The 24,624-nt window shown below is 37.6% G+C and overlaps 1 protein-coding gene across 9 annotated transcripts in view; it reads right to left on the bottom strand.

The window, feature by feature from the left end:
• Window positions 2,514–24,624, bottom strand: part of NNT (nicotinamide nucleotide transhydrogenase) — a 91,541-nt gene continuing 69,430 nt past the window's right edge. For 8 of the 9 annotated variants that reach the window (XM_021076996.1, XM_021076998.1, XM_021076997.1 and 5 more), the window contains exons 20-22: window positions 6,667–6,785; window positions 5,326–5,441; window positions 2,527–3,488 (exon numbers count right to left, since the gene is read on the bottom strand). In XM_021076996.1, coding sequence (XP_020932655.1) covers window positions 3,339–3,488; window positions 5,326–5,441; window positions 6,667–6,785 — 385 coding nt within the window. In that variant the 3' untranslated portion in view covers window positions 2,527–3,338. Of the gene's footprint in view, window positions 3,489–5,325; window positions 5,442–6,666; window positions 6,786–24,624 lie in introns of all 9 variants that reach the window. The other variant, XM_021076993.1, reaches the window with a different exon arrangement.

Here is a 24,624-nt window from a genome sequence, read left to right as displayed (position 1 = left end):
TGATATTTGTGTTGGATGAGAAAACAGTAAAATCTAAAAGTCAGAATCATGACTTAAAAGAATCAGAAAGGCCAGGCCCATCTTCCAGATTCATTACCAAATACTTGACATAATTTACTGACTTAGGAAAAAACTGAAACTCTACTGCATGAAGAGATGAGTGCTCTCTATTTGTCTCTCTAGTCCAACCCTAGAAAGAAGAGCATATAGAATGACAAAAAGATTTATGTACCAGAAGACTGTCCAAAGTTATAGATAAACCAATAGCTAGATAGAATGTATAAAAACTTATACATTATATACTATATTTAAGTAACTTAAATAAAAACTCCCAAATTAAAACAAATGTGAGAAAACAAAGGATGATTAATAAGGCCAAAAAGACAAAGCAACATTGGCACGTCAATGCTTAATTCCTTTTTTTTAAATTATTTCTAGTTGGATATCAAAGACATAGTGAACAATATGGAATAAAAATAAGTCATATTTACTAGTTGTGTGACTTGTCAAAAAGGGAGAATACAGTGAATGAAAATTATTTTTGTCAGTTTAGACGTTGCCATAATTAATAATCTAAAACCAACAATCTTTTGGAGTATTAAGAAATTATATATCCAAAAATCCTTTAAACTGCTTAACCAATAAAGTAAAATAAAACCAACCAAGGCACAGAGTTCCCGTCGTGGCACAGTGGTTAATGAATCTGACTAGGAACGATGAGGTTGTGGGTTCGATCCCTGGCCTTGCTCAGTGGGTTGGGGATCCAATGTTACCGTGAACTGTGGTGTAGGTCACAGATGCAGCTTGGATCCTGTGTTGCTGTGGCTCTGGCATAGGCCAGCGTCTACAGATCTGATTAGACCCCTAGCCTGGGAACCCCCATATGCCTCAGGAATGGCCTTAGAAAAGGCAAAAAAAAAAACAAAAAAAAACAGGGCATGAATTTTCAATTCAGTTAATACAACTGAATGACAATGGATTAGTGAGGATCAAATAAATGAGATGATCCTATATTTTAAAAATGTAGGAAAATATTTACTATAAATGATGGAAATAACTTAATAAGTCCATGTATAATTATTTCAGTTTAAATTGAATGAAGGAATTATCCAAAAAAATCCAGGGAGTTCCCATCGTGGCTAGCAGAAAAGAATCTGACTAGCATCCATGTTCCATCCACAGCCTCACTGAATGGGTTAAGGATCTGGCCTTGCTGTGAGGTGTGGTGTAGATCGCAGACCGGGCTCAGATCTAGCGTTGCTGTGGCTGTGTTGTAGGCCAGGAGCTGAAGCTCTGATTCAACCCCTAGCCTGGGAACTTCCATATGCTGCAGGTGCGGCCCTATGACAAAAGAAAAATCCAAGTTGCTCCTTTCCAGATATACCTACAACTAACTACTTTGAGAAAAGGAAAAGGGCATGAATCAAGATACCATTTGAGAGTTCTTATTGTGGCTAAGCAGGTTAAGAGTCTGACTAGTATTCACGAGGATGCGAGTTTCAATCCCTGGCCTTGCTCAGTGGGTTAAAGGATGCCCAAGCTTTGGTGTAGGTCACAGATGCTGCTCAGATCCTGTGTTGCTGTGGTGTAGGCTGGCAGCTGCAGCTCCAAGGTTCCTAATGACCCAAGATCCATTAAAAAATTGCATTTACCACTTAAAAAAGGAGTCTTTCCTGATTTAAAACACATGCACACACAGATCTTAATCTCAGGCACTACAAAATAGAAATTAATTACCAAACAAATACTATCAGTTGGAAACTCAGTAAACATGAGCATTATGGTAAAGAAAAAAAAAAAAGTTACACCAGTTATTTCTCCCTCTCTCTCTCTTTTTTTTTTTTTTTTTTTTTTTTTTGCTTCTTAGGGCCACACCCATAGCATATGGAGGTTCCCAGGTTAGGGGTCAATCGGAGTTACAGCTGCCCAGCCTATGCCACAGTGACACAGGATCCAAGCCACATCTGCAACCTACATCACAGCTCATGGCAACACCAGATCCTTAACCCACTGAGTGAGGCCAGGGATCGAACCCACATCCTCATGGATCCTAGTCAGGTTCATTAACCACTGAGCCACAAAAAGAACTCCACAACAGGTATTTCTTTTTCTGATTTAGAGAGAATTTTTAAATGTTAATAATAATTGTTTTAAGAAACTTAATGCCCAATTAATTATGTAGAGAAAGTGATATTCCAAATATTCACCACACACTCAGCCTCTCTGGAGCTTCTGGCACGGTAACAAAGTCCTGAAGAAATCTACACTTTTACTGCAAAAAGACAATCTTTACTGGTGCTTATATAAACAAAGAGGTAGCTTTAAAAGTGCCACCATTTCCCTCAAATGTCCTCAATTACTTAACACCTTAAAACACACTCTGATTTGGGATTAAAAAATTCTTCTTCCAAACATTTAAGAGAGATTAAACTCATCTAATTCCTAGTAGCAAGTCTTCCTCAGATGTTAGTAACAGGCAGAATTATTTGATTGTAGCCTTTGGTCACCAGAGATGATTGCTACATCACCATGCAAACATGATGGACTTATTTTATTAGGCAAATAGTTGAATTCCATTCAAGTGCACTTAATACAGTACTACACATCATTATAAACTGATTGAAATTAAAGAGATCTCCAATTGGAAATGGGGTTTAAAAAACACAATTAATACTGATTTCATATTATATGTTTCATTGGAATTCTAATGAAACATACAAAGCAAATGATTTGTTTCCAGCATCTCTGAAAGATTATCTAGTCCTTTAATGTATTAAAATAGAAGTGAGAAAACACACCCCTGAAATATAGAGTCAAAAGTACAGTCTGAAAAATTGAAACCAATTTGATATGGTTAATTTGGATTATGCTCGAGTTGATAAAAATTTCAAATTAGTCACATTTGTTGCAAAAAAACATAAATGCAGGGGACTGTAATGTTTATATTGTGTCAGATTTCAGATCCATGTATAATCTAAGTCCCAAATTCCTAAAGACTTAATTTCTTAAAACACTGCTGACTACTGAAGAACAATGAAAAAATCCAAATGGATTACATCTAAAAATGAGGCTGTTCTTTCTTTTTTTGTAAAATACTTTTGGAATTCATAACACAAAAAATATGCAGAGAAAGACATTCAGAATGGTCGATCCTTTTTTAAAATCGAGGGACTGCTGCTCTTGAAAAAATCTCATTTTTGCTTGACTTTTTCAGAGTCTTCCTTCTTCTCCAGGAGCTTTGCTTCAGATGCATATCGTTTGTATATGTTGATGATTTATTTGCCTATTCCCAGATATGAAGAGGAGGCTTTGTTAGGCAACAGCTTGATCTTTATATTTTACTTCTGGTAGGATTCTCTAACTTTCGCCTGCAGTGCATCACAGGTCTTCTTGGCATCGCCTAGAAGCATGGCTGTGTTAGGTTTGTAGAAGATTGGATTGTCCACTGCAGCATAGCCAACACCCAAGGACCTCTTCATAACAATGACCTAAGAACCAAAGATTAAGTGAGAGAATATATTTCACAAACCTGGCCAGGACGTGTTAGGCACACGGAGAGTACCATGCCCTAACTTTGAACAAAGTGTGTACCACTCACTACTAATTCTTTACTACAATGACTTTTAAAATACACAAGGAATATTTTTAAATGCATGTCTACTTTGTATTAACTTTAATTCTTTTAATGTGTCCAGAGTCTTACATCCATTAGAAGAAGTTGTATTAACAATAGTTTATCTCCAAGTAGCAAGTGATTTTCTTCTCAGTGCTTTTCTCTATGAAGACTATGCATAACATTTTTTAGTCAGAAAAACAAGCATCTCTCTCTGAATAGACTAAAGAGAACCAATTTACTGCATAAGCTACTACTGCAAATCCTTTGTAGTTGAATGGGAAAATGGTATTATTATTCCATTGCTTTAAAATAAAGGATATTAGACAAAAGCCCAAAGAGCAATCTAGAAAATCACAAGGCGGAGCTAATGACTAATAGAATGCTCCTATTAAGCAAAATGAAGAGGTAAGTCCATCTCTAATACTGATGTGTTCTAGACATGGAATACAGATATTGCTATCCTCTTGAATATCAAGTCAGTTCTTCATGAAATGAAAAGCCTTTCTATGGTCTTCTTTCTTTCTTTTTCTTTTTCTTTTTTTTTTTTTTTTTAATCTTTTTGCCTTTTCTAGGGTTGCTCCCTCGGCATATGGAAATTCCCAGGCTAGGGGTCTAATTGGAGCAGTAGCTACCAGCCTATGCCAGAGCCACAGCAACAGGGATCCAAGCCTCGTCTGCAACTTACACCACAGCTCACGGCAACGCCGGATCCTTAACCCACTGAGCAAGGCCAGGGATCGAACCTACAACCTCGTGGTTCCTAGTCGGATTCATTAACCGCTGCACCACGACGGGAACTCCATCTATGTCTTCTAGAACATGTAGTCTATCCAAAAATGAAGCAGTGCAAATGTATTCATGTTCCATATAGCATTAATACAGGAATGCACTCTGCAAACTCTCAAATATTGATAATCGATGCAATAATTGTTCATATACATGTGAACATGTGCATTCATATCTACTCACTCACCACAAATACTAAGTTACAAACTTTCTTCAAATATTAAACTTCAAATTAAGTTTCAAACTTAATTATATACTTATAATTAAGATAAACAAAATCAAAGGGAAATGTATATTACGTTATGATTCTCAAAATGCAACTAGGACTTGAGAATGTTAAAGAGACTTGCCCAGAGTTGGGACAGAGGAGAATTTACAAGCCTTTGAGTTTCTACAGTCCAGCGGTTAGTTTTGCCAGAAGCAATGTGCTGTGAGCAAGGCATGCATCCTTATGCCATGTTATTGTTTGGATTTCTAAATCACCTTTCTTCTGGAGACTCCATAACAAAGTACAAATTCCCTTTCAAAAGAATTGAATGAGAAAATGTGCTCAGCCTCATATGTGAAGGCGATGATACTGACTCACTGTCCCAGAGGGAAACCATCTGCTTCACTGGACTTGGCCTGGAATTCAGCCAGACTCATTCCAAAGGCTCACAGCTCCTTTTTAAGCTGTGGTTACAGATTTTGTTAATTCATTCAGATAATCTCATCGAGTTGTAATCGTGATCAGGGCATTCACTTGGGTTCCCTGTGACCACAGAACTGACAGAGCTGGATACAGAGAGCAGGACCCTAAATCTGCTCTAACTCCTGAGCCTCCTATGAAACACCATCATTTCTCAAATAACCAAACAAAGGTCTGTGTGTGTATTTTAAGAGACTTTTGATTACTAGAATGAAAAACAAATCTGAAACTTTACCTGCTTTGATTTCCAGACCTCGAGGACTGGCATGCCTGCAATAATAGAGTTAGGGTCTTCTTGAGCCGCTGAATTAACAGTGTCATTAGCTCCAATTACAAGGACCAAATCAGTGTCTACATAATAAAAGAAAAAATATATATAAAATTCAAAGGGGTCACTTTCACTCATTTTCAGGCAAATAATGATGAAATGACTTTATAACAACAACAGAAGCTAATTTATAGAACATTTTGTCAGAAGCTAATTTAAAGAACAAAGAGCTTTATCAGAGAGGTGTGGTAACTTAGCCAGTGTCACACAACTTAAAAGCAGTATTTGAACCTAAGCATCCTGACTGGAATTTGATAATGCTTTCCCTCCCCTCAAGGGATCTACTTAACCTAACTTTATAGCTCTTTTATTATCTCCAAGTGATCTTGCCAGTAACATTAAAGATTTGCATTCTGTCTTTCAGCTTTTAAAATGACCACTTAATATGATGTCTAAAATAAAATGGTTTAAGAGTCTATACTATATTAAAGCTGTGTCCATAATTCTTGGAACTGGCAGGTTTCACACATAATTTAGGAATAGTGAAATTTGAAAGGGGACATAAAATAAAATGGCCTAAATTCCCTCTTCAAGGACCACAGTGTAAAGTACCTTAGAACTTAGCCAAAAGTGCCATGTGAATCTAGACATACACATGATTTCATTATTTTTCTCTAATAAACAGTATTTTTTAAGTTTACAGTGGACACTTGCCAGAGTGAACTGATTTAATTTTAACAAACATCATCTTGGGCCAAATGTCATTAGCATTCAACATCTACCCAGTGACAGCCACAAAGTACAGTACCTTATCTAGTAAAGGCCTAGTACTTTAAAGAAAACAGAAAACTACTGACCAAGAATTTATATAACTAAAAAACAGTAAAATCTCAGACACTGGCAAGAATCAGACAGTAAATCCTCAACAGAAGCAATTTTACAAATGAGGAACCTGAGGTTGAGTACCTAGTTCAAGGCCACAAAGTAAATGAGAGTCAGGACCTGGATTCCAAAATCAAGTCTTTTCCAAGTCCCTCTGCAATGCACTCCACTGCACTGCCTCCCAAGATTCTCACCAACCTTCAGACCCCACCAAAGGACAAAAATTACTAATGCTGCTTACAAACCTGTTGCACCTTTTTTAGTATTGACTTTCATTTCCTTAATTTCAACTGCATACTTACTAGGGGCAAGTTACTCTTCATCTGACTAGCAGGTCTTCAGTAATTGCACAGTTTATGCCCTAAGACTGGCATTGCTTTAGTCATACTGAGAACACTTAAACTTTACATTACCCCCATCACTTACCTGGGAAATCGTGGTTGATCTCATCCATTTCCAACACAATATCATATGGCACCCCAGCCTCAGCCAGCAGCACATTAAGCTGACCAGGCATTCGGCCTGCAACTGGGTGAATTCCAAACCTAGACATGAAACAAATGAACAGCTGGCCTTACTTGATGGGCCAAAATGTACAGAGACCCTAATATCACCTCCAAATCTGCACACTTTGTTCTTGGCACCTCTGCTTCTCCTGGTACTATCTGATCTCTACAAGCAAGAAGAGAATCAGTCTAGATATATGATCAATCTACAAATATTAAGGCTGGAAACTGAAGATCTCAGTATATACAAGCTGTAACTTCCCTCAAAAAAATAAGTATAATTTTTGAACCTGATACTTTCATATATGTTTTAAGTACAATGACTTCCCAACATTAATAAAAACTATTGCCTTACATTTAGTAAGCATTGTGTCTCTCATGACACTTTCTGATAATTTTTGAATCTTTTTGAAATCAGCCTGGAATTAGTTTGCCATGAAAATCATCATGCACGCGAGTTAAAGACCGAATTTATAGTAGCTCTTGGCAGGGATCCATCCAATCTCAGCTTAAACACCATGACTGACCAGAAACTAACTCCATCCTAAGGTCTATTCCATTATTAGAAAATCTCCATAACTATATATACCTCACAAACACACATGTCCATTATATTAAACCAAAGAGAACCTCCATCTCACTGCTTTCCAAGACCTGCAGTTTGAGACCCTACACCGTCTTTCACATGTAGATTCCTTAGAGCTATCTTAGGATGTCTACTAAGCAAAACATCTTCAATTCTTTCAACTATTCAATGACTGACAATGACTGACAGGACCTATGCACTCATGGCTGACCTAGACACCTGTTCTTACACTGCCAATGTCCAGTTCAAACCTCAGTTCCCCAGAGTGAATGCAATATGCTGGACATGATCCAGATGCATAAGGCACAGCAAGAAAACCACATCGTCAGACCTATCACTGATGGAGCCTAAGTCTGCATTAGCACTTTCAGCACCCATACCACATTGCTGGCTCATTATATCACTCACAGTCATTAAGATGACCTGATACTTTCCGCACAGACTGCTGCCAAGCCAAGCCTCCCCACCCTTAACACAGGCCCTGTTAGGAACAGATTAAAGCAGTGTAGGAATTGACCCTTCCAAAGAGTAGACCTGAAAAGAGCTCTAAAATGGCTATTTATATTGTCCGAGTAACTGATAAATGGTTTTCTACATCTTTAAAATGGACAATGAAAAGCCTGAATTACTGGGGGGCTCATAACTGGAAAGAGATATCAAGTAGCAAGTTATTCTCTTATCAAATTCCCTTTTATTTAATCTGCCTTCTGGGACCGCTCAAAGTTCTTAAGTAACCAATTCATGTTTGAAAAAACAGAAACTCAGGTCTAAAAGGAAACAAAACAGTTATCTCTAGGTGGTTGTACAACAGATAATCATTTCATTTCTCCTCTTTTTTAAAATGTTTGTCAAATTTTCTGTAAGAATTAACAATTCTGTGGCAGAAAAGTTAACTTCATTTAAAATAACATCTCATGCTTTTATATTGTGATACAAATATCTTATATATTATTTCTATCCCTAATCATCTCTTTTTTTTTTTTAGGGCCACACCCACAGCATATAGAGGTTCCCAGGCTAGGAGCTGAATCAGAGTTGCATTGCAGCTGCCAGCCTAGGATCGAACCCACATCCTCATGGATGCTAGTCAGGCTTTCTAATTGGCTGAGCCACAATGGGAACTCCCATAATCATCTTTAATAATCTCCATTAGGAATTAGAATTTAGAGCAGCTGATTTAAATCCAGTACTTAAATAAACTGGGCTTTAGAGCTGCATTCTTACATCTAAAAAGAGCCAAAATGTAGGGCTGCCTGCATATATTTTGGCATAAGGGCTAATACTGCCACTTTGAGATAGGCTATGCAATTTGCATAGCTTTTTTAGTAAATGTCTAACCTGGGATTCAAACTCAGGTTCTTCTGCCTCAAGAGTCTGAACTTTTCACTACTATACAATATACAGTGTGTATAGTCAAGCAAGGTTAAGAGGTATTTTTGTTTAGTTATCTGCTCAAGCTAACTACTTGTGTAACGTTTGGTAAATTACTTAATAACTCTCTTGCCGTTGTCCCATCAAGTAGTAACTAGCTGTTATTATAAGCCCACATCATGCCAAGGGCTATATAAAACTCTGTAGAAGAGGTTTGAGAAATACTTACTTTTGCTGTTAAAATGAGTAAAATAAGGAGCTCTTAAGAATCCAATCTATAGTGGTTTTTTTTGTTTGTTTGGTATTTTTTTGGCCTTTTTTTGTTTTAGGGCTGCACCTGCAGCATATGGAGGTTCCCAGACTAGGAGTCGAATCAGAGCTATAGCTGCTAGTGTACACCACAGTCACAGCAATGCGGGATCCAAGCCGTGTCTGCGACGTACACCACAGCTCACGGCAATGCCGGATCCTTAACCCACTGTGCAAGGCCAGAGGTCGAACCTGCAACCTCATGGTTCCTAGTCAGATTCGTTTCCGCTGCGCCAAGATGGAACTCCCAACGTACAGTGTTCTTTGAGAAAAATTGAGAACCCAGAAAGTTTCAAACAGGGCCACAAACTATAAATTTTTTTAATTTTTAATTAAGTATTTGCCTGGACATACTCTCTTGGTATGTGAAGTACTGGCAACAATGCAGAACATTTACCAGTACCTCTTATATACTAGGGAAGTAGGTTCTGAAAAATTACTAGGGGTAGGAGACAAAATGGACTATAACCTAATCTAAGATTTTTTTAAAAGGCACTTATCTCTTCTTTCAATGTTTATAGTTTTTAAAATAAAACTATATTTTAGTGAGAATAAAATTAAGAGCAGTCATTAGTTTACTCCAGACTGTGATCACTCAACCTCCTCATCTCATATGGTTTAAATTCTTCAAGCACAGGAGTTTCTGTTGTGGCTTAGCAGGTTAAGAATCCAACTAGTATCCATGAGGATGCGAGTTCAATCCCTGGCCTTGCCGAATAGGTTAAAGGATCCAGCATTGCCATGAGCTGTGGTGTAGGTCGCAGACAAGGCTTGGATCTTGGGTTGCAGTGGCTATGGCATGGGCCGGCAGCTGGCAACTCCAATTCTACCCCTAGCCTGGGAAGTTCCATATGCTGCAGGAGCAGTCCTAAAAAGAAGAAATAAATAAATTTAAAAAGTATATTCTCCAACCACAAATTCTCTTATCATTTTTTGGAAATGTAACAATTCAACACGAGAAAAAAAATTTTTTTTCTATTTATATTTACTATACTGAAATACAGTATCTGATGTATGAATATAAAAAATAGAAATGCAATATATTGAAAAATCAAAATATATCCCTAAGCCTGCTGATTCCATTAATGTAGAAGAAAGGACATGATGAAGTTTCAGAGGTGCAAGACTTTGAAAACAAGTATGATAGTCTTCAGTTGAGGATCTATAAACTCTTCTTCAGTGGATGAATAATCCCTTAGGCTCACAGGTAGTAACAGAAGCAGTAAGAAAAAGACGTTAGCAGACGCAGAAGATAAAGTTTATATGTATGTGTAAAAAAAATTAATTTTTAAAAAGAGGAAAAATTGAATTTGTGTAATCCTTGCAGAAAGTGAGAAAGAAGGCAGAGCACAAAGCAAAATAAGTGCACATGAGTGACATGACCATGTATGTGTCTTTAAAGGCACACATGACACCAAAGTGTGTAAAAGTAAGAAAGTAATTTAAACATCGAAGTAAATAAGGAGAGCAATAAATTATAACCAACTGGTGAAAACAGGAATTTTGTAAGTCAAGACTGGTAACAGATTCATAAGTCGATAAGGAAAAGAAGGAAAGAAGTGGGGCGGGGGCAGAGGGAACACTCTCCCCTGCTCGATAAATGTGGTGTGGTTATAAAACCACCATTGTGTAATCATCATAAGAAAGACTGGATCAGATAAAAATCATCAGCACAGGTTCAATCTAGAACAAAGCTTGAGGAGCAGGATTTTGCAAGATTTTAAAAGAAAGGAACAACAAACTAAGTGTATTTGTTTTGTTTTGTTTTGTTTTTTTTGGTCTGTTTGCCTTTTCTAGGGCGGCTCCCATGGCATATGGAAATTCCCAGGCTAGGGGTCTAATCAGAGATGTAGCCACTGGCCTATGCCAGAGCCACAGCAATGAGGGATCCCAGCCGTGTCTTCGACCTACACCACAGCTCACGGCAATGCCAGATCCTTAATCCACTGAGCAAGGCCAGGGATCAAACCCCCAACCTAGTCAGCTTTGTTAACCACTGCACCACGACGGGAACTCCAGAAACAAAGTGTATTTTAATGCACCGTTTGGGATACATGGGTACTCACAGAATATTTTAACTTGATTGTCTTCCAAATACTGTGTGGGAGAACTCAAGGCACAGAGAATGTGCCCCCAACATAGGCAAAGATTCTATAATTAAATCTGGGGACCCTGAAGTGTCATTATTTTTTTTTTATCTTTTTACAGAATAAAATACATACATTTACATATAATTACATTCACACAGATTATTATAACATGGATCTTAAGAAACAGATTAAGTGACTCCCTCTGGAGAAGTGGAATGGAAAATATCCTGAGACTAATAGGAAATTTATTCTATACTTTATCCCAATTTTATGGCTTTCATCTTTACTACTTAGTTTTATCTTACATTTCAATTTTTCTTTAAAAATTAGCATTATATTAAATTATTATGCAACTAAAATTTATAAAGAAGAAAGCCTTATATACCACTAAATATTTTATATAGCATAGTAAAAAGAATAACAACTGGTAAGCATAACAAAAATACACCCTCTGAAAATAAGTAAAATATAAAATGCATAAGTTGGTTAAAAAACAGTGTAACTATATAAATATGTCCTCACAATTTGTTCCATCTCATTGATTCTTCAATAAAGGCATTACACCATTCTAGGTGATGTTACATTGTACCATGGAGAGAAATGGTTATTAATAATACAATTGTAGAACTGTATTATTTAATTGTACAGTGGCATTATTTAATTATAATTATCATAAGTTCTTTGATGGAGAGGAAATCAGAATCAGATCTAAGAAGACTTCAGCATTCCAAGAATGATGTCAAATGACCCTCTTCATGGTGGATTATGCACTTATTTACTATGAGATATATTTCTTCTCCAGAGATTCCTTGTTTGTGTATCAATTGTAGATTTTTGGTTTGCAGTTATTCTGAAGTATTGATGAAAGAGTCTATATGTATACGAGATCGTTTTAAGTTGTTGTTCTCTTAATTGCAAGTTCATCTCCGCTGTCCCGCATTTGTACCCACCTCTTCTCATGATTTCTGATTTTGATGGTATAATTGTGCATGGATGATTTTGTATCTTTACTGTATATATACCTTTACTGGTGAGCCTTGTCATTTGTGGAATTTTTGTTTCCTGTTGCTGATCTTTTCTTTCCTGCTTAGAGAAGCTCCTTTAGTATTTGTTGTAAGGCTGGTTTAGTGTTGCTGAATTCTCTCAGCTTTTGCTTATCTGAGAAGGTTTTTATTTCTCCTTCAAATCTGAATGAGAGCCTTGCTGGGTAGAGTATTGTTGGTTGGAGGTTTTTTCCTTTCATCACATTAAGTATATCATGCCACTCCCTTCTGGACTGCAGAGTTTCTGTTGAAAAATCTGCCGATAACCTTATTGGGGTTCTCTTGTATGTTACTTGTTTCTTTTCCCTAGCTGCTTTCAAGATTTCTCTTTGTCTTTAATTTTGGTCAGTTTGATTATTATGTGTCTCGGTGTGTTCCTCCTTGGGTTTATTTCATATGGTACTCGTTGTGCTTCCTGGATTTGAGTGAGTGATTCCTTCCCCATGTTAGGGAAGTTTTCGGCTATTATCTCTTGGAATATTTTTTCTGTCCCCTTCTCTCTCTCTTCTCCTTCTGGCACCCCTATAATATGGATGTTGGTGCATTTAACATTGTCCCAGAGTTCCCGGAGACTCTCTTCATTTTTTTTTCAATCTTTTTCTCTTTTCTGTTCTGCATCCGTAATTTCTTCTAATCTGTCCTCCACCTCGCTTATTCGTTCTTCTGCCTCCTGTATTCTGCTGTTAGCTGCTTCTAGTGAGTTTTTTATTTCAGTTATTTCAGTATTTTGCATCTCTTCTTGTTTAAGTTTTTTTATATCTTGTATCTCTTTGGTTAGTGTTTCCTGTAAGTTATCCATCTTTGCCTCCAGTTTATTTCCAATGTCTTAGCATCATTCTTCAACATCAGCAGTCTAAAGTCTTTTTCCTGGAGGCTGAGAATCTCCTCATTGCTTAGCTGATTTTCTGGGGTTCTTCCTTTCTCCCTCATCTGAGTTATAGTTCTCTGTCTTTCCATTTTTATAGGTTTTTGGTGTGGTGACCTTTTTATAAATAAAAGGCTGTAGCCTCTCTTACTTCTGGTGTCTGCCCCCTTGTGGCTGAAGTCGGTATGGGGGGCTTGCTGCAGGCCTCCTGATGGGAGGGGCTGATGCCTGCCCCCTGGTAGGTGGAGCCAGTTCTAATCCCTCTGGTGGGTGGGGCTTAGTCTCTGGATGGGATTAGGGGCTGCTGTGTGCCTGAGGCTCTTTAGGTAGCCCTTTACTGAGGGGTGGGGCTGTGACCCCACCTGGGTTGTTGTTTGCCCTGGGGCTTCTCAGCACTGACTGAAGGGTGGGGCCAGGTTTTCCCAAAATGGCCACCTCCAGAGAAAGGCAACTGCTGAATATTCCCGAGAGCTTTGGCTTCAATGTCCTTCCCTCACAACAAGCCACATTCACCCCTGTTTTCCCATGATGTCCTCCAAGAACTGCAGTCAGGTTTGACCTAGGTTCCTGTGGAGACCTCGCTCTGCCCTGGGACCCAGTGCACATGAAAGTCTGTGTGCACCTTTTAAGAATGGGGTCTCCGTTTCCCCCAGTCCTCTGGAGCTCCTGTGCACAAGCCCCGCTGGCCTTCAATGCCAGATGCTCCAGGGGCTCTTTCTCCCAGTGCCAGATCCCAGCACGTGAGGGTTTGATGTGGGGCTCAGAACTCTCACTCCTGTAGGTGAGTCTCTGTGAGCCAGTTAGTTTTCAGTCTGTGGAGCTTCCCACCCGGGAGGTATGGGGTTGTTTATATCACGAAATTACCCCTCCTACCTGTGGATGTGGCCTCTTTTTCTTCTGGAGTAGGGTATGGGTTTCCAGTCCATTTGGGTGGAGATTGCTCAGTCTTTAGTTGTGATTTTGTTGTTTTTAGGAGAGAAGTTGAGCTCCAGTCCTTCTATTCTGCCATCTTAATCCCATCTCCGTGTCATTATTTTTGAACAATTATGGCACAAAACAATTTCCTCTTTTTTTTTTTTTTTTTTTTTTTGGTCTTTTTTTGCCTTTTCTGGGGCTGCTCCCTCAGCATACGGAGGTTCCCAGGCTAGGGGTCCAATCGGAGCTGTAGCCACCAGCCTATACCAGAGCCACAGCAGTGCAGGATCCAAGCCACGTCTGCAACCTACACCACACCTCACAGCAATGGCAGATCCTTAACCCACTGAGTGAGGCCAGGGATCGAACCCGAAACCTCATGGTTCCTAATCAGATTCATTAACCACTGAGCCATGATGGGAACTCCGGAACAAAACAATTTCCAAGAAACTCATCTTAAAAGTCAAAGGTTTTAGTTTGAAAAGCTCATTTCACTATACAGGGGACTTAGTAATACAGTGAACTTATCAAATTGCATTATTAATCATCTGATTTTCATTCAACATTAATTGACTGCATCAACTTCATGTCAACATTCTAAATTAACGCCAGGTTGTTTTTGCACATTAGGAAAAGGTACTCTAACTTCTTCCACTGACTAGATCAATGATAAAACTAACGAGATTTAGCTCAGGGAGCTGAAGTTTAAAAGGATCAGAGGGCACCTGGATAAGGTTCAAGAGAGACACAAAATACCTAACTACTTAGAAAATAACACACTCTAAGTGAAAAAGATCAAGTAGCTAGGAAAAAAGGTAAAACTGTGATTTTTGAGCAGATTAAGTAAAACAGAAGTAGACCGAATATTCCTCACTTTCATTAAACAGAAGAAAAGAAAGTGGTCTTCAAATGCAAAAGAAAGAATTTAAATTTAAAAAAAAAAAAATCCCTGCTTAGGGAAAGTTTCAGGCTTCTTTTCTGTGGATCAATCAGGGAGATAGGTTCATTAGTCTGAGCTGATGTACTCACCACCAGTTCAGTACAAAATGGATTCAAGGGTATTTCACAAGTAATGCCAAGGATGGTTGATTGGCAGTGGACATACTCAAGGCAGTTATGGCAGCTGAGACACCCTTCATTTATGGGAGGAGGGGGAGGGATTAAAACCACTAGTTAGGGACAGCAGCAGCTTAGGTGGCACCTAGGATTCCCAGAACAACTGCAACACACTGCTCTCCCTCAGTCCTTCACTACTGACTGCAATCAGTCTGTGCTCTTTTGAGATGTTCATAGTAAATCTTGGACACCAAAAATTTCTCCTCATCTCCCAATCCTTCTGAGCACCAAGTGTTTCCCCCTTCTTTCATGTCCCTTCCTCTTCCTAAAACCCACTTGGTGAGACTTAGAGTCACTATACTCAATGACATTTAAGATGTGTATCAGTTTCCCATTGCTGATAGAACAAATTACCACAAATGTGGTAGCTTGAAACAACATAAATTCTCTTACAGTTAGAGGTCAGACTTCCAAAATCAGTTTCCCCGTGCTAAAACAAAGGTGTTGGCCGGACTGTATTTCTTTCAAAGGCTCCAGAGGAAAACTGGTCCTTTGCCTTTCCCAGCTTCTAGAGGCTGCCCCCTTCCCTGGCTTAAGGCTGTGTCACTCTGACTTCTGCTTCTCTTGTCTCCTCTGACTCGGCCCCTCCTTCCTCTCTCTTACAAGGACCCTAGTGATGACATGGCCCACCCTAATAATTCAGGATCACCTCCCCATGTCAAAATCTTCATTAAATCTACAAAGTTCCCTTCGCCATAGATGGTAACATATCCATAGGTTTGGGGGATTTGGAGGTGGTTATCTTTGGGGCCATTATTCAGCATGCCACAAACTCCCTTCCCAGTCCTAAAATTCCATGAACTAGGGATTCCATTTTAGCTGAATACGCCAACATAAACTTTGTGATTTACTTTTGTATTTCAATTCTGTATCCCTCCTTGATGCCAGTAATTTTTTATTTTAATTAATTTGTTCTTAATAATGCCTTTGCTTATCTTTAAATCAGTCCATCTGGCTATCATCTTAATGCTTTATCTGAGCAGTCTTGTACCCAATTAGAAATTAAAGACCTCTAATTGTATTTGTTATTATTGTAATATTTGATTAGCTGCAGCCTGCATAAAGACAGTGTTTCTGCTGAGCTAGCTGTAAATGGTAAATAATCATAAAGCTAACCAACATGTTATGCTGAATATCCCAAAGGACAGATCATTTTATATCTGTTTGCATAATAATTTATTATACTAAACTTTAAGGCTCTGAAGTTGGAGAAAAACACATGCAAGGCTATTACAAGGGAAAGCCAATGTTTTGAGAGAAATGACAGAACACACTAAATTTGAAGAAATATATATGTGTACACTGATGAGTCAATGTGAATTTATAACAATTCTGGCCCATGCAACTGGCTAATCTTCAAAGTATGGATTAAAGTTAATTATATCAGACACTGGTTGCCCATGACCGGCAATTTCCAGGAACTGATGGCCAAAGCTCATCAACGGTCCATCAGCACATGAAGTATATCCAGAATTCCAAAATGCAAAGCCCACCAGCCTTTTAGTTCTGTCCTTAGAATTGTGAAAATTATATTTATTGTATACACGCCTAACAAAACAGGATCAGCTGTCCCTCCCCACAACACAATCCTACAGAAGGGGAATAACTACCCAAATGAGATCATAGAAAGATCATCTATGCTCCCAGACCTCTTCTTTCTTTATGCACCTCCTCCTTAGGATGCAATGCACCGTAATAACTGGTTGATGACTGTACTCTCCAAACTGGGAGCAACTTGAGAACAGGAAGCAGGTCTTATTTATCAGGTCCCACAGTATCTGGTACTCAGTTATAGCGACTCAAGTGGAGGGAGGGAGGGAAGGAAAGAGTTTTAAGGAACATGGTGTGCTCAGTAAAGTACACCGACTCAAACTTTCCAGGTCTCTTTTTAGAAAAAGGATTCAGGGAAGTAGTAAAGAGTAGCAGTTAAAAGCTCTTGAGCTCAAAACATCTGGCCGCTTCAGTTCTGTGTGCCTCACTTTCCTCAGATGTACAGCAGGATTCATAATAAAGCCTCTTCAGAGGATTATTGTGAGATTTAAGGGAGAGTTCATAAAAGAGCTTTTGACACAAAGTACTTTAGACCAATGCCTGGCACACAGAAACCTTTAATAGATGTAACCTGCAATTATAATAGCCTATTGAAATACATTTTTATAATATAAATGTTCATCTGTATTGTTTGAATAAATATACTTTTTATGATTTATATAACAAGAAATACACATTTTTACATTAAAGCAAATGTTGGTTTGATGTCAATGTTTTCTGACTAGGTTTTCTAATTTTTACCTTAAAATCCCAGTAAATATCTATATGATCCAAGAAAAGCCCAAAATTCTCTGTACTTGCAACACTATAAAAATACTAGAGAAACACAACCTAGAATAGATTTATAAGGAGATCCTGCTGAATAGCATTGAGAACTATGTCTAGATACTCATGTCGCAACAGAAGAAAGGGTGGGAGATAAAACTGTAACTGCAATGTATACACCTAAGGATGACCTGACCCCCTTGCTGTACAGTGGGAAAATAATAAAAAAAAAAGTAAAAAAATAAATAAAAAAAAAATACTAGAGAAATTAGGAGTTCCCTGGTGGCCTACCAGTTAAAAATACAGCATAGTCACTACTGTGGTTCAGGTTCAATCCCTGCCCCAGGAACTTCCACATGCCAAAGGCATGGCCAAAAATATATATGTGAGTGTGTATATATATATATATATATATATATGTGTATGTGTGTGTGTGTGTGTATATATATATATAATTTTTTTAACTAGAGAAATTATTTTGTCAACATAGACTGAGGCCAATAATTCTGAATACTGGACTCACTGGCAACTTGTTTGTAAGTAATATTCCAGTAAATAACACATTTACTTTGATAGTGTCAAATTTTAAAAGGCCACCTTTATCACTTCTTTAGATAATATTAATTTAATATTAATTTGCTTTAATATTAAAGCAAAAATGTACTGTTTCCTTAATTGACAGATACAATAAATGCCATCAACAAGTCAGGGTAATCTCTTCAATTACCTTGAAGATAATTTAAGGAAAATTTAAACACTTTTGGCTATTTTCCTCTCTCAAGCATGAAAACAATAAAGTCTTTCATGGAACATTATATAATAAAAGCTAAGGCCTCAGTCACAAATTAAAAATAGACCCAGGTACAGTTTTTAAAAGATGGAACAAATACTCAAATGAAACAACCTGATCTTCAAAGCCTTTTAAATTAACCAAGAAAGAAGAAAAACAAAAGTGTATATAAGAGCTAGCTACTCATAAACACCATGTGAAATGGGTAAAGTCTGGTAAAGGAGCAATACAAAAAAAGGCCATTTTTTAAAGCCTCTTTTACAATATATGATGATATAAGTCCCATTTTTAAACTTTTTCACAACTTAAAATTAAATTTTGGATGCCACATGTTCCAAAGGGGGCACAACAGTATGAATCCCCATGATCGTGGGCCATGGGGACAATATGTCCTTCCTGACCAGGGTATATCGCAACAGTTGTTCTTGGAAATATAGGACTTTTTTTTTTTTTTTTTTTTTGCTTTTTAGGGCTGCACCTGTGGCATATGGAGGTTTCTAGGCTAGGGGTCCAATTGGAGCTACAGCTGCTGGCCTACACCACCACGACAGCAACATCAGATCCCAGCCATATCTGCAACCTACACCACAGCTCCTGACAACGCCGGATGCTTAACCCACTGAGTGAGGCCAGAACTCAAACCCGCAGTCTCATGGTTCCTAGTCAGATTCATTTCCTCTGCACCATGAGGGGAACTCCATGTGGGACTCTTAAAGAGTAGAAAACATTCGCCACATAGATCCTACCACCACTGTTCAAATAAACTACATTTTCCTTCTTGCATTATGCAGAGATCCAGATTTCATTTAGCAATAAAACATGAAGAAGAGCCAAATATCCCAACTAAACAATAAGACAAAGAAACTACAGGGACATCTGGGCCCTGTTCTTCAAGCATTTAGTGTGTTTCCTCCGTTTTGCGGCCTCTTGCTATTATAAACAGTGAAAAGGAGCTCCAGATTTTTTTTTTTAAATCTCTTTATAACCTTCAACTATTTCATTCTAGGTTTTGTGAGTCACTATGAAAAACCTACATTCATACTCAGGATATTCAAAGGGTTAATTTCCTTTGTTTTTCTGTGTTTTGTATTTTAAAATCAAACCATATACAAAACAATGTATGTTGCTATAGCATTTTGGAATACTGCCTTCTCAACACAACACCATCATCACACAACTTTCCTAAATATATTATTCTAAGGTCCTAGGTGGTTGACAAATTAATTAGGAAAAAGATAGAAAACAACGCAGAAATAAAAAGCCTACTTATCTTCCTGTTTTAACCATAAATATTTATAAATCAATAAAACCTTGAGTTAAAATACACTTTAAGGACTCTCTAATCCAACTTCTTCCTAAGGCTGGACTCCTTTATTTAGAATAACACCAATTATGTGAACACTGTGTTCTGTCACAAAACAGGCTCAGAATTTCACTGTAGATGTAATAGAGTCCCCAGCATGGACTGTATTCAAAGTGCCTGTGGCAGTGCTCCATTATGAAGAGAGTTTGTAGAGATAATAAAAAGATGTTACTATATTCAACATTTTTAAAATTAAATGTGCGTTTCACCTGTGAAAAATACGATGGGCTCTGAAAGGTTTCTTTGGTTTAATCACATTCTGATCAGAACTTCTGACAGGTCACTAATTAAAAGCACATGGAAAGGTTTTTTTTTAAGAAATTATTCTAGGGAGTTCCCGTCATGGCTCAGTGGTTAATGAATCCGACTAGGAACCATGAGGCTGCAGGTTCGATCCCTGGCCTTGCTCAGTGGGTTAAGGATCCGGCATTGCCGTGAGCTGTGGTGTAGGCTGCAGATGCGGCTTGGATCCCGCGTTGCTGTGGCTGTGGCAGAGGCCAGTGGCTATAGCTCCTATTTGACCCCTAGTCTGCGAACCTCCATATGACACGGGAGTGGCCCTAGAAAAGGCAAAAAGACTAAATAAATGAATATATATATATGAAATTATTCTAGTAAGTACAGTTTAGAGTAAACCTTTATAAAATATGAAGCAGGGTAAATGTCACACTAATTATCTTTGATGGTGAAAGGGCTGGAACCAGCTGGGTGGGGTTTGCCTATCCATCAAAGAAAAACATGATGACAAAGTAGGAAAAAGATCTTTCTGACAAGGAGTTGTCATCCATAAAAAGTGATTGATGAGAAAGGTTATGGAATCAACTTTTTGGTGGGGCTTCTGAGGCAAAGGGATAGACACCCAACTTTCTAAAATTGTGAAAGTCCCTCTTAGAAGCAGTGATTCAAACGAGCTCATACAATTCTGAATAAAAAAAAAAAAATTTAATTTCCTAGAACTTTCAAACAGCCAGAATTAGAGAACATTATGTACCTCTCTTTTTTTGAAGGCAAATAAGGGCTGAACTCTGATTTGAAATCTGGTGTTTATCCATGGCCTTCCCTTCTTCAGAAAAAAAAAAAAAAATTATGAATGTGAGAGACTTTATTACAAAAGTGTCTCATGGGCACAGTTTTTCTAATAATAGAACCTGTTCTATGACAGTGAATGAGGAAATGTTTGACAGAAAGCTCTGGTCACATTTTCCATACATTGTGGCCTGTGACACTGAAACCATCCCCAAAAAGTGAGAAGTCATCTAAGCAGGATCATCTGATCAATGACCTAGGGCAAACGTCAAGGCAGCTTTCTGCAGAATCCTGTCCCAACACTATGTTGTCCACTCCAAGAAGATTATTACAGATTGTGCCCACATCTGGCTTTTCCATCAATGAACAAATCCAGCTATGCCCAGAATAGCTGCATGACTACTGACATGGTTTTTCATTTCAAAACAACTAATAAGACTACAAAGAATGATATCAGAGGAAAAACTAAAACTCTGTTCACCACTAATATTCAAGAATATATATGCTAGCATATTGCAGAGATTTAGTAAAAATTATACATAATTTCATCTTTCTGTCTGAATAACTTTAATCATGCTAAATGACTCTTGGAAAGCAATGGCTTAGTGAACACCATAAAATGGAAATTATTAGCAAGTTACTGAAGAATTTGAACATGAAATGAGGGCCTCTGTTTACTTATACTCTGCCATGTTTACATGAACCTCATTGACGAAAATCTGCCCACAGAGTTTATAATAACTAATAGCAGAACTAGAAGCCAAATATCATCCTGATGGTGAGAGGTACTGGTTTCCATCAATAATGAGAACTTCTCCCTTGAACCACTGGAATGCTTATGACAAAAACTTCCAAGGAATGAGTCCCAGAATGGCATGGCTGGCATATGCTTTAAAAGGCACCTAAATCACAGGCTTTTAACACAAGCTTCTGTTCTTTCCACCACACCAATATACTGTGGACAGTACAAAGCCAAAGGCAGTCGAGTCAACAGAATCTGAAAGATGGCTCCTTTCTGGAAGCACAACAGACACCTTTGATCTAAGGGATTACTGGCAAGTCTATGTAACAGGGTGAATTATATAACTCTATATAATTCACCAATAGAGACGTGAGTGAATGCACATACTGCTTTGATTTTAATCTCTTCTACTGTCACTCATTTGACTAATTAACTCCCATCATACCCACCCTCATGTCACCATGTTTTACAAGAAAGCGGGCTCAGGGCAAAATGCAAAGAAATACACCACATTGTTTTAGAAAACCAGAAATGAAGCACTGGCTAATTCATCACCACATAAAGTGCCAGTTTTAACTCTGAAACTCTAATACAGTAACCTGTGCCCTTGGTGTTCGTCATCATTTCAACTCACATCTCTGTTGGAAACACAGCAGGGTTATAAGTGTCTTCAGTTCAGAATATCTTAATGCCAATTAACTAAGTTCCCAAAGAACATTAAACTCCACAGGGCCAGGAATTTTAATTTTTTTTTTAGTTCACATTTTTATTTTTTAACCATTTTTAATTGAAGTATAATTAATTTACGATGTTGTTTCAAGTGTACAAGAGGATTCTGTTTTATATATATGTGTATGTGTGTGTGTGTATTCTCTTTCAGAACCTTTTCCATTATATGTTATTATAAGATGCTGAATATGGTTCCCTGCTATACAGCAGATCCCAATGGGGGGGAGGGGAGGAGGTAAATCAGAAATCTGAGATTAACGTATACACACTATTATATATATAATAGGAATTTTGATCTTTATATTCACTGATACATCCTCAGGACCTAGAACAGTGCCTGGCACAAAATACTATATAATTATTTGTACAGTGAATAGGCATTAACATGAACCGTCATGGCCAATAAGAAAGTATTGCAAAGTTGGCAAGAAAGTCGCAAACTATTTCTTTACACAAATGCTGTACTGGATCTTTTATCTGGCCTAATTTCTATTCTCTTCAGAAGCACACTCCTTTCCTACTTAACAATTCTGCATGTCCTGGCTCTTCCTATACCCCAAAATATACCAAACCCAAGAAGGCTTAACATTGTTTATTTGAATTCCAGTTAAGCCATGAAAGTGGGAAAACCCAGGCAGATCAATAGATTTGATCTCATTATAACTATAGATAGTTATAATAGATAGATTTGTTCTCATTATAACTATAAACTTTTGGGAGTTTCCTTTGTGGCTCAGTGGATTACAGTGGATTACGAACCCAACTAGTATCCATGAGGATGCGGGTTCAATCTCTGTCTTCACTCAGTGGGTTAAGGATCTGGCCTTGCTGTGAGCTGTGGTATAGGTCACAGACATAGCTCGGATCCGGCGTTGCTGTGGCTGGGGCATAGGCCAGCAGTTGTAGATCTGATTCAACCCCTAGCCTGGGAACTTTCACATGCCATGGGTACGGCCCTAAAAAGAAAAAAAGACAGGAGATAACTATAAACTTTAACGGGTAGGAACTGGGCTTACTCATCCTTGTGTTCTCAGTTCTTAGTAATAAATGTCTATCAATAAATTATTAATAGGATGATATAGTTGAACATTAACATGAAAGCAATATATAACAGCAGTTAGTCAATCAAGGAAGTTGAAAGGTGGTTTCATAAATGTGAAAACAATAATGCTTGACACAAAGAAAATCAAGCAATGATTAATTGCAAAAAGAAATAAATTGTACCTTCTAAGAATTATTCACTGGAAACACTATCTTAGCTGTAAAAATCAATGAAAAGTCTATTACATCAACCTAAAGATTGGGAAATAAAGAGAAAAAAATGTTTTGCTCTTGTATCATAAGATTTTTGTAATAAAATGCTTTCAGAGTTTAAGCATAAGTTAGGTTAGGTAAGCTGCAGAGGTGTTCTGGGTAACGAGGAAGCAACAATATCCTAACCACTGAACAGCTAAGTCAGTGAACTTCCATGACATTTGAAAATGAGTTTTTGTCATGAAATGTCATGTGCCTCATTATATAATCTCAATTCTCTTTGAGCATGTTATGACTATGGCCAAAGTAAAGGAAAACAGGAGTGTCTCTAAATCAATCATGAGCCATGAAGCCAGACAGACTGTATGACAGATGCAATTTTTCTTGGCACCACTGGAGCATAACTAATTGATGACAATCGTATGTCCACACTGGCACATTTCCATGGGGAATGTGTGTGAATATGTCACCACATCTGGATGCTAGGCATGCGGGGGTCCTGAGGCACCAAGATCTACTAGCAGCAGAGGCCCAGCAGCTGTGCTCAATGAACACCGTGGGCACTCCACAGAGTGATGAAAGGACTAAATTACCGCAAACTGTAAATACAGATTTATTTCATTAAAATACGAGGTAACCACTGCAGCCATCTCTTGTTCAAATAGACATTTGCCTCTTTAAAAAAAGCTAGCATCTATGTATACACATATTCCTAACTTCATAAAGAAAATCTGAATTTCCCCTATGAAAAGATGACATATAAAGCAAAATCAACAACATTGCTATGATACCCTTTAAAAAAAAATCCCCACAGAAGCTAGAAATGAAAAATATGATCATCTACTGTCATCAAGTTAGCAAGAATAGTTCTCTTTCATTTAATCGAAATGTGAGATTTACATAATTTACTACAAGGCCCATGTTGAAAATTCATTATAGTAAAAAAAAAAAAAAAAAAAGCCCTTCAATATACTAATACATAATTTTATCTTTAATATGAAATAGGTCAATGAAAAATAGCTAACTTTTCCTAACTCACCAATAAAGAAATCAGGCCAACCAGCAATTTTATCCTGATCCTCCATAATAAATTATTAATAAATATATTAATAAATCATTTAATCAATGACAATTATATGAAATGATTAAAAGCTTTCTCATGAAAAGCCTGATGTTCTTCTATTCATAAAATTACTTCAATAAAAAACAAATTATAACTGAGAAGCTATTCACATATGTTTAATTAAATATCTACTGTAAATCTTAAGTCAAATAACTACTGTTCCACTGCAATGTGACAGAAATCCTCCTAAAACAGCAGTTTATATTATGTCCTCACAGATAAAATTCCAATTTTAATCAG

Source organism: Sus scrofa, chromosome 16 (genome assembly GCF_000003025.6).
Source record: "Sus scrofa isolate TJ Tabasco breed Duroc chromosome 16, Sscrofa11.1, whole genome shotgun sequence".
Taxonomy (NCBI): domain Eukaryota; kingdom Metazoa; phylum Chordata; class Mammalia; order Artiodactyla; family Suidae; genus Sus; species Sus scrofa.
The sequence above is the reverse complement of the archived record's forward strand: the minus strand, read 5'-3'. Positions and strand labels throughout refer to the sequence as shown.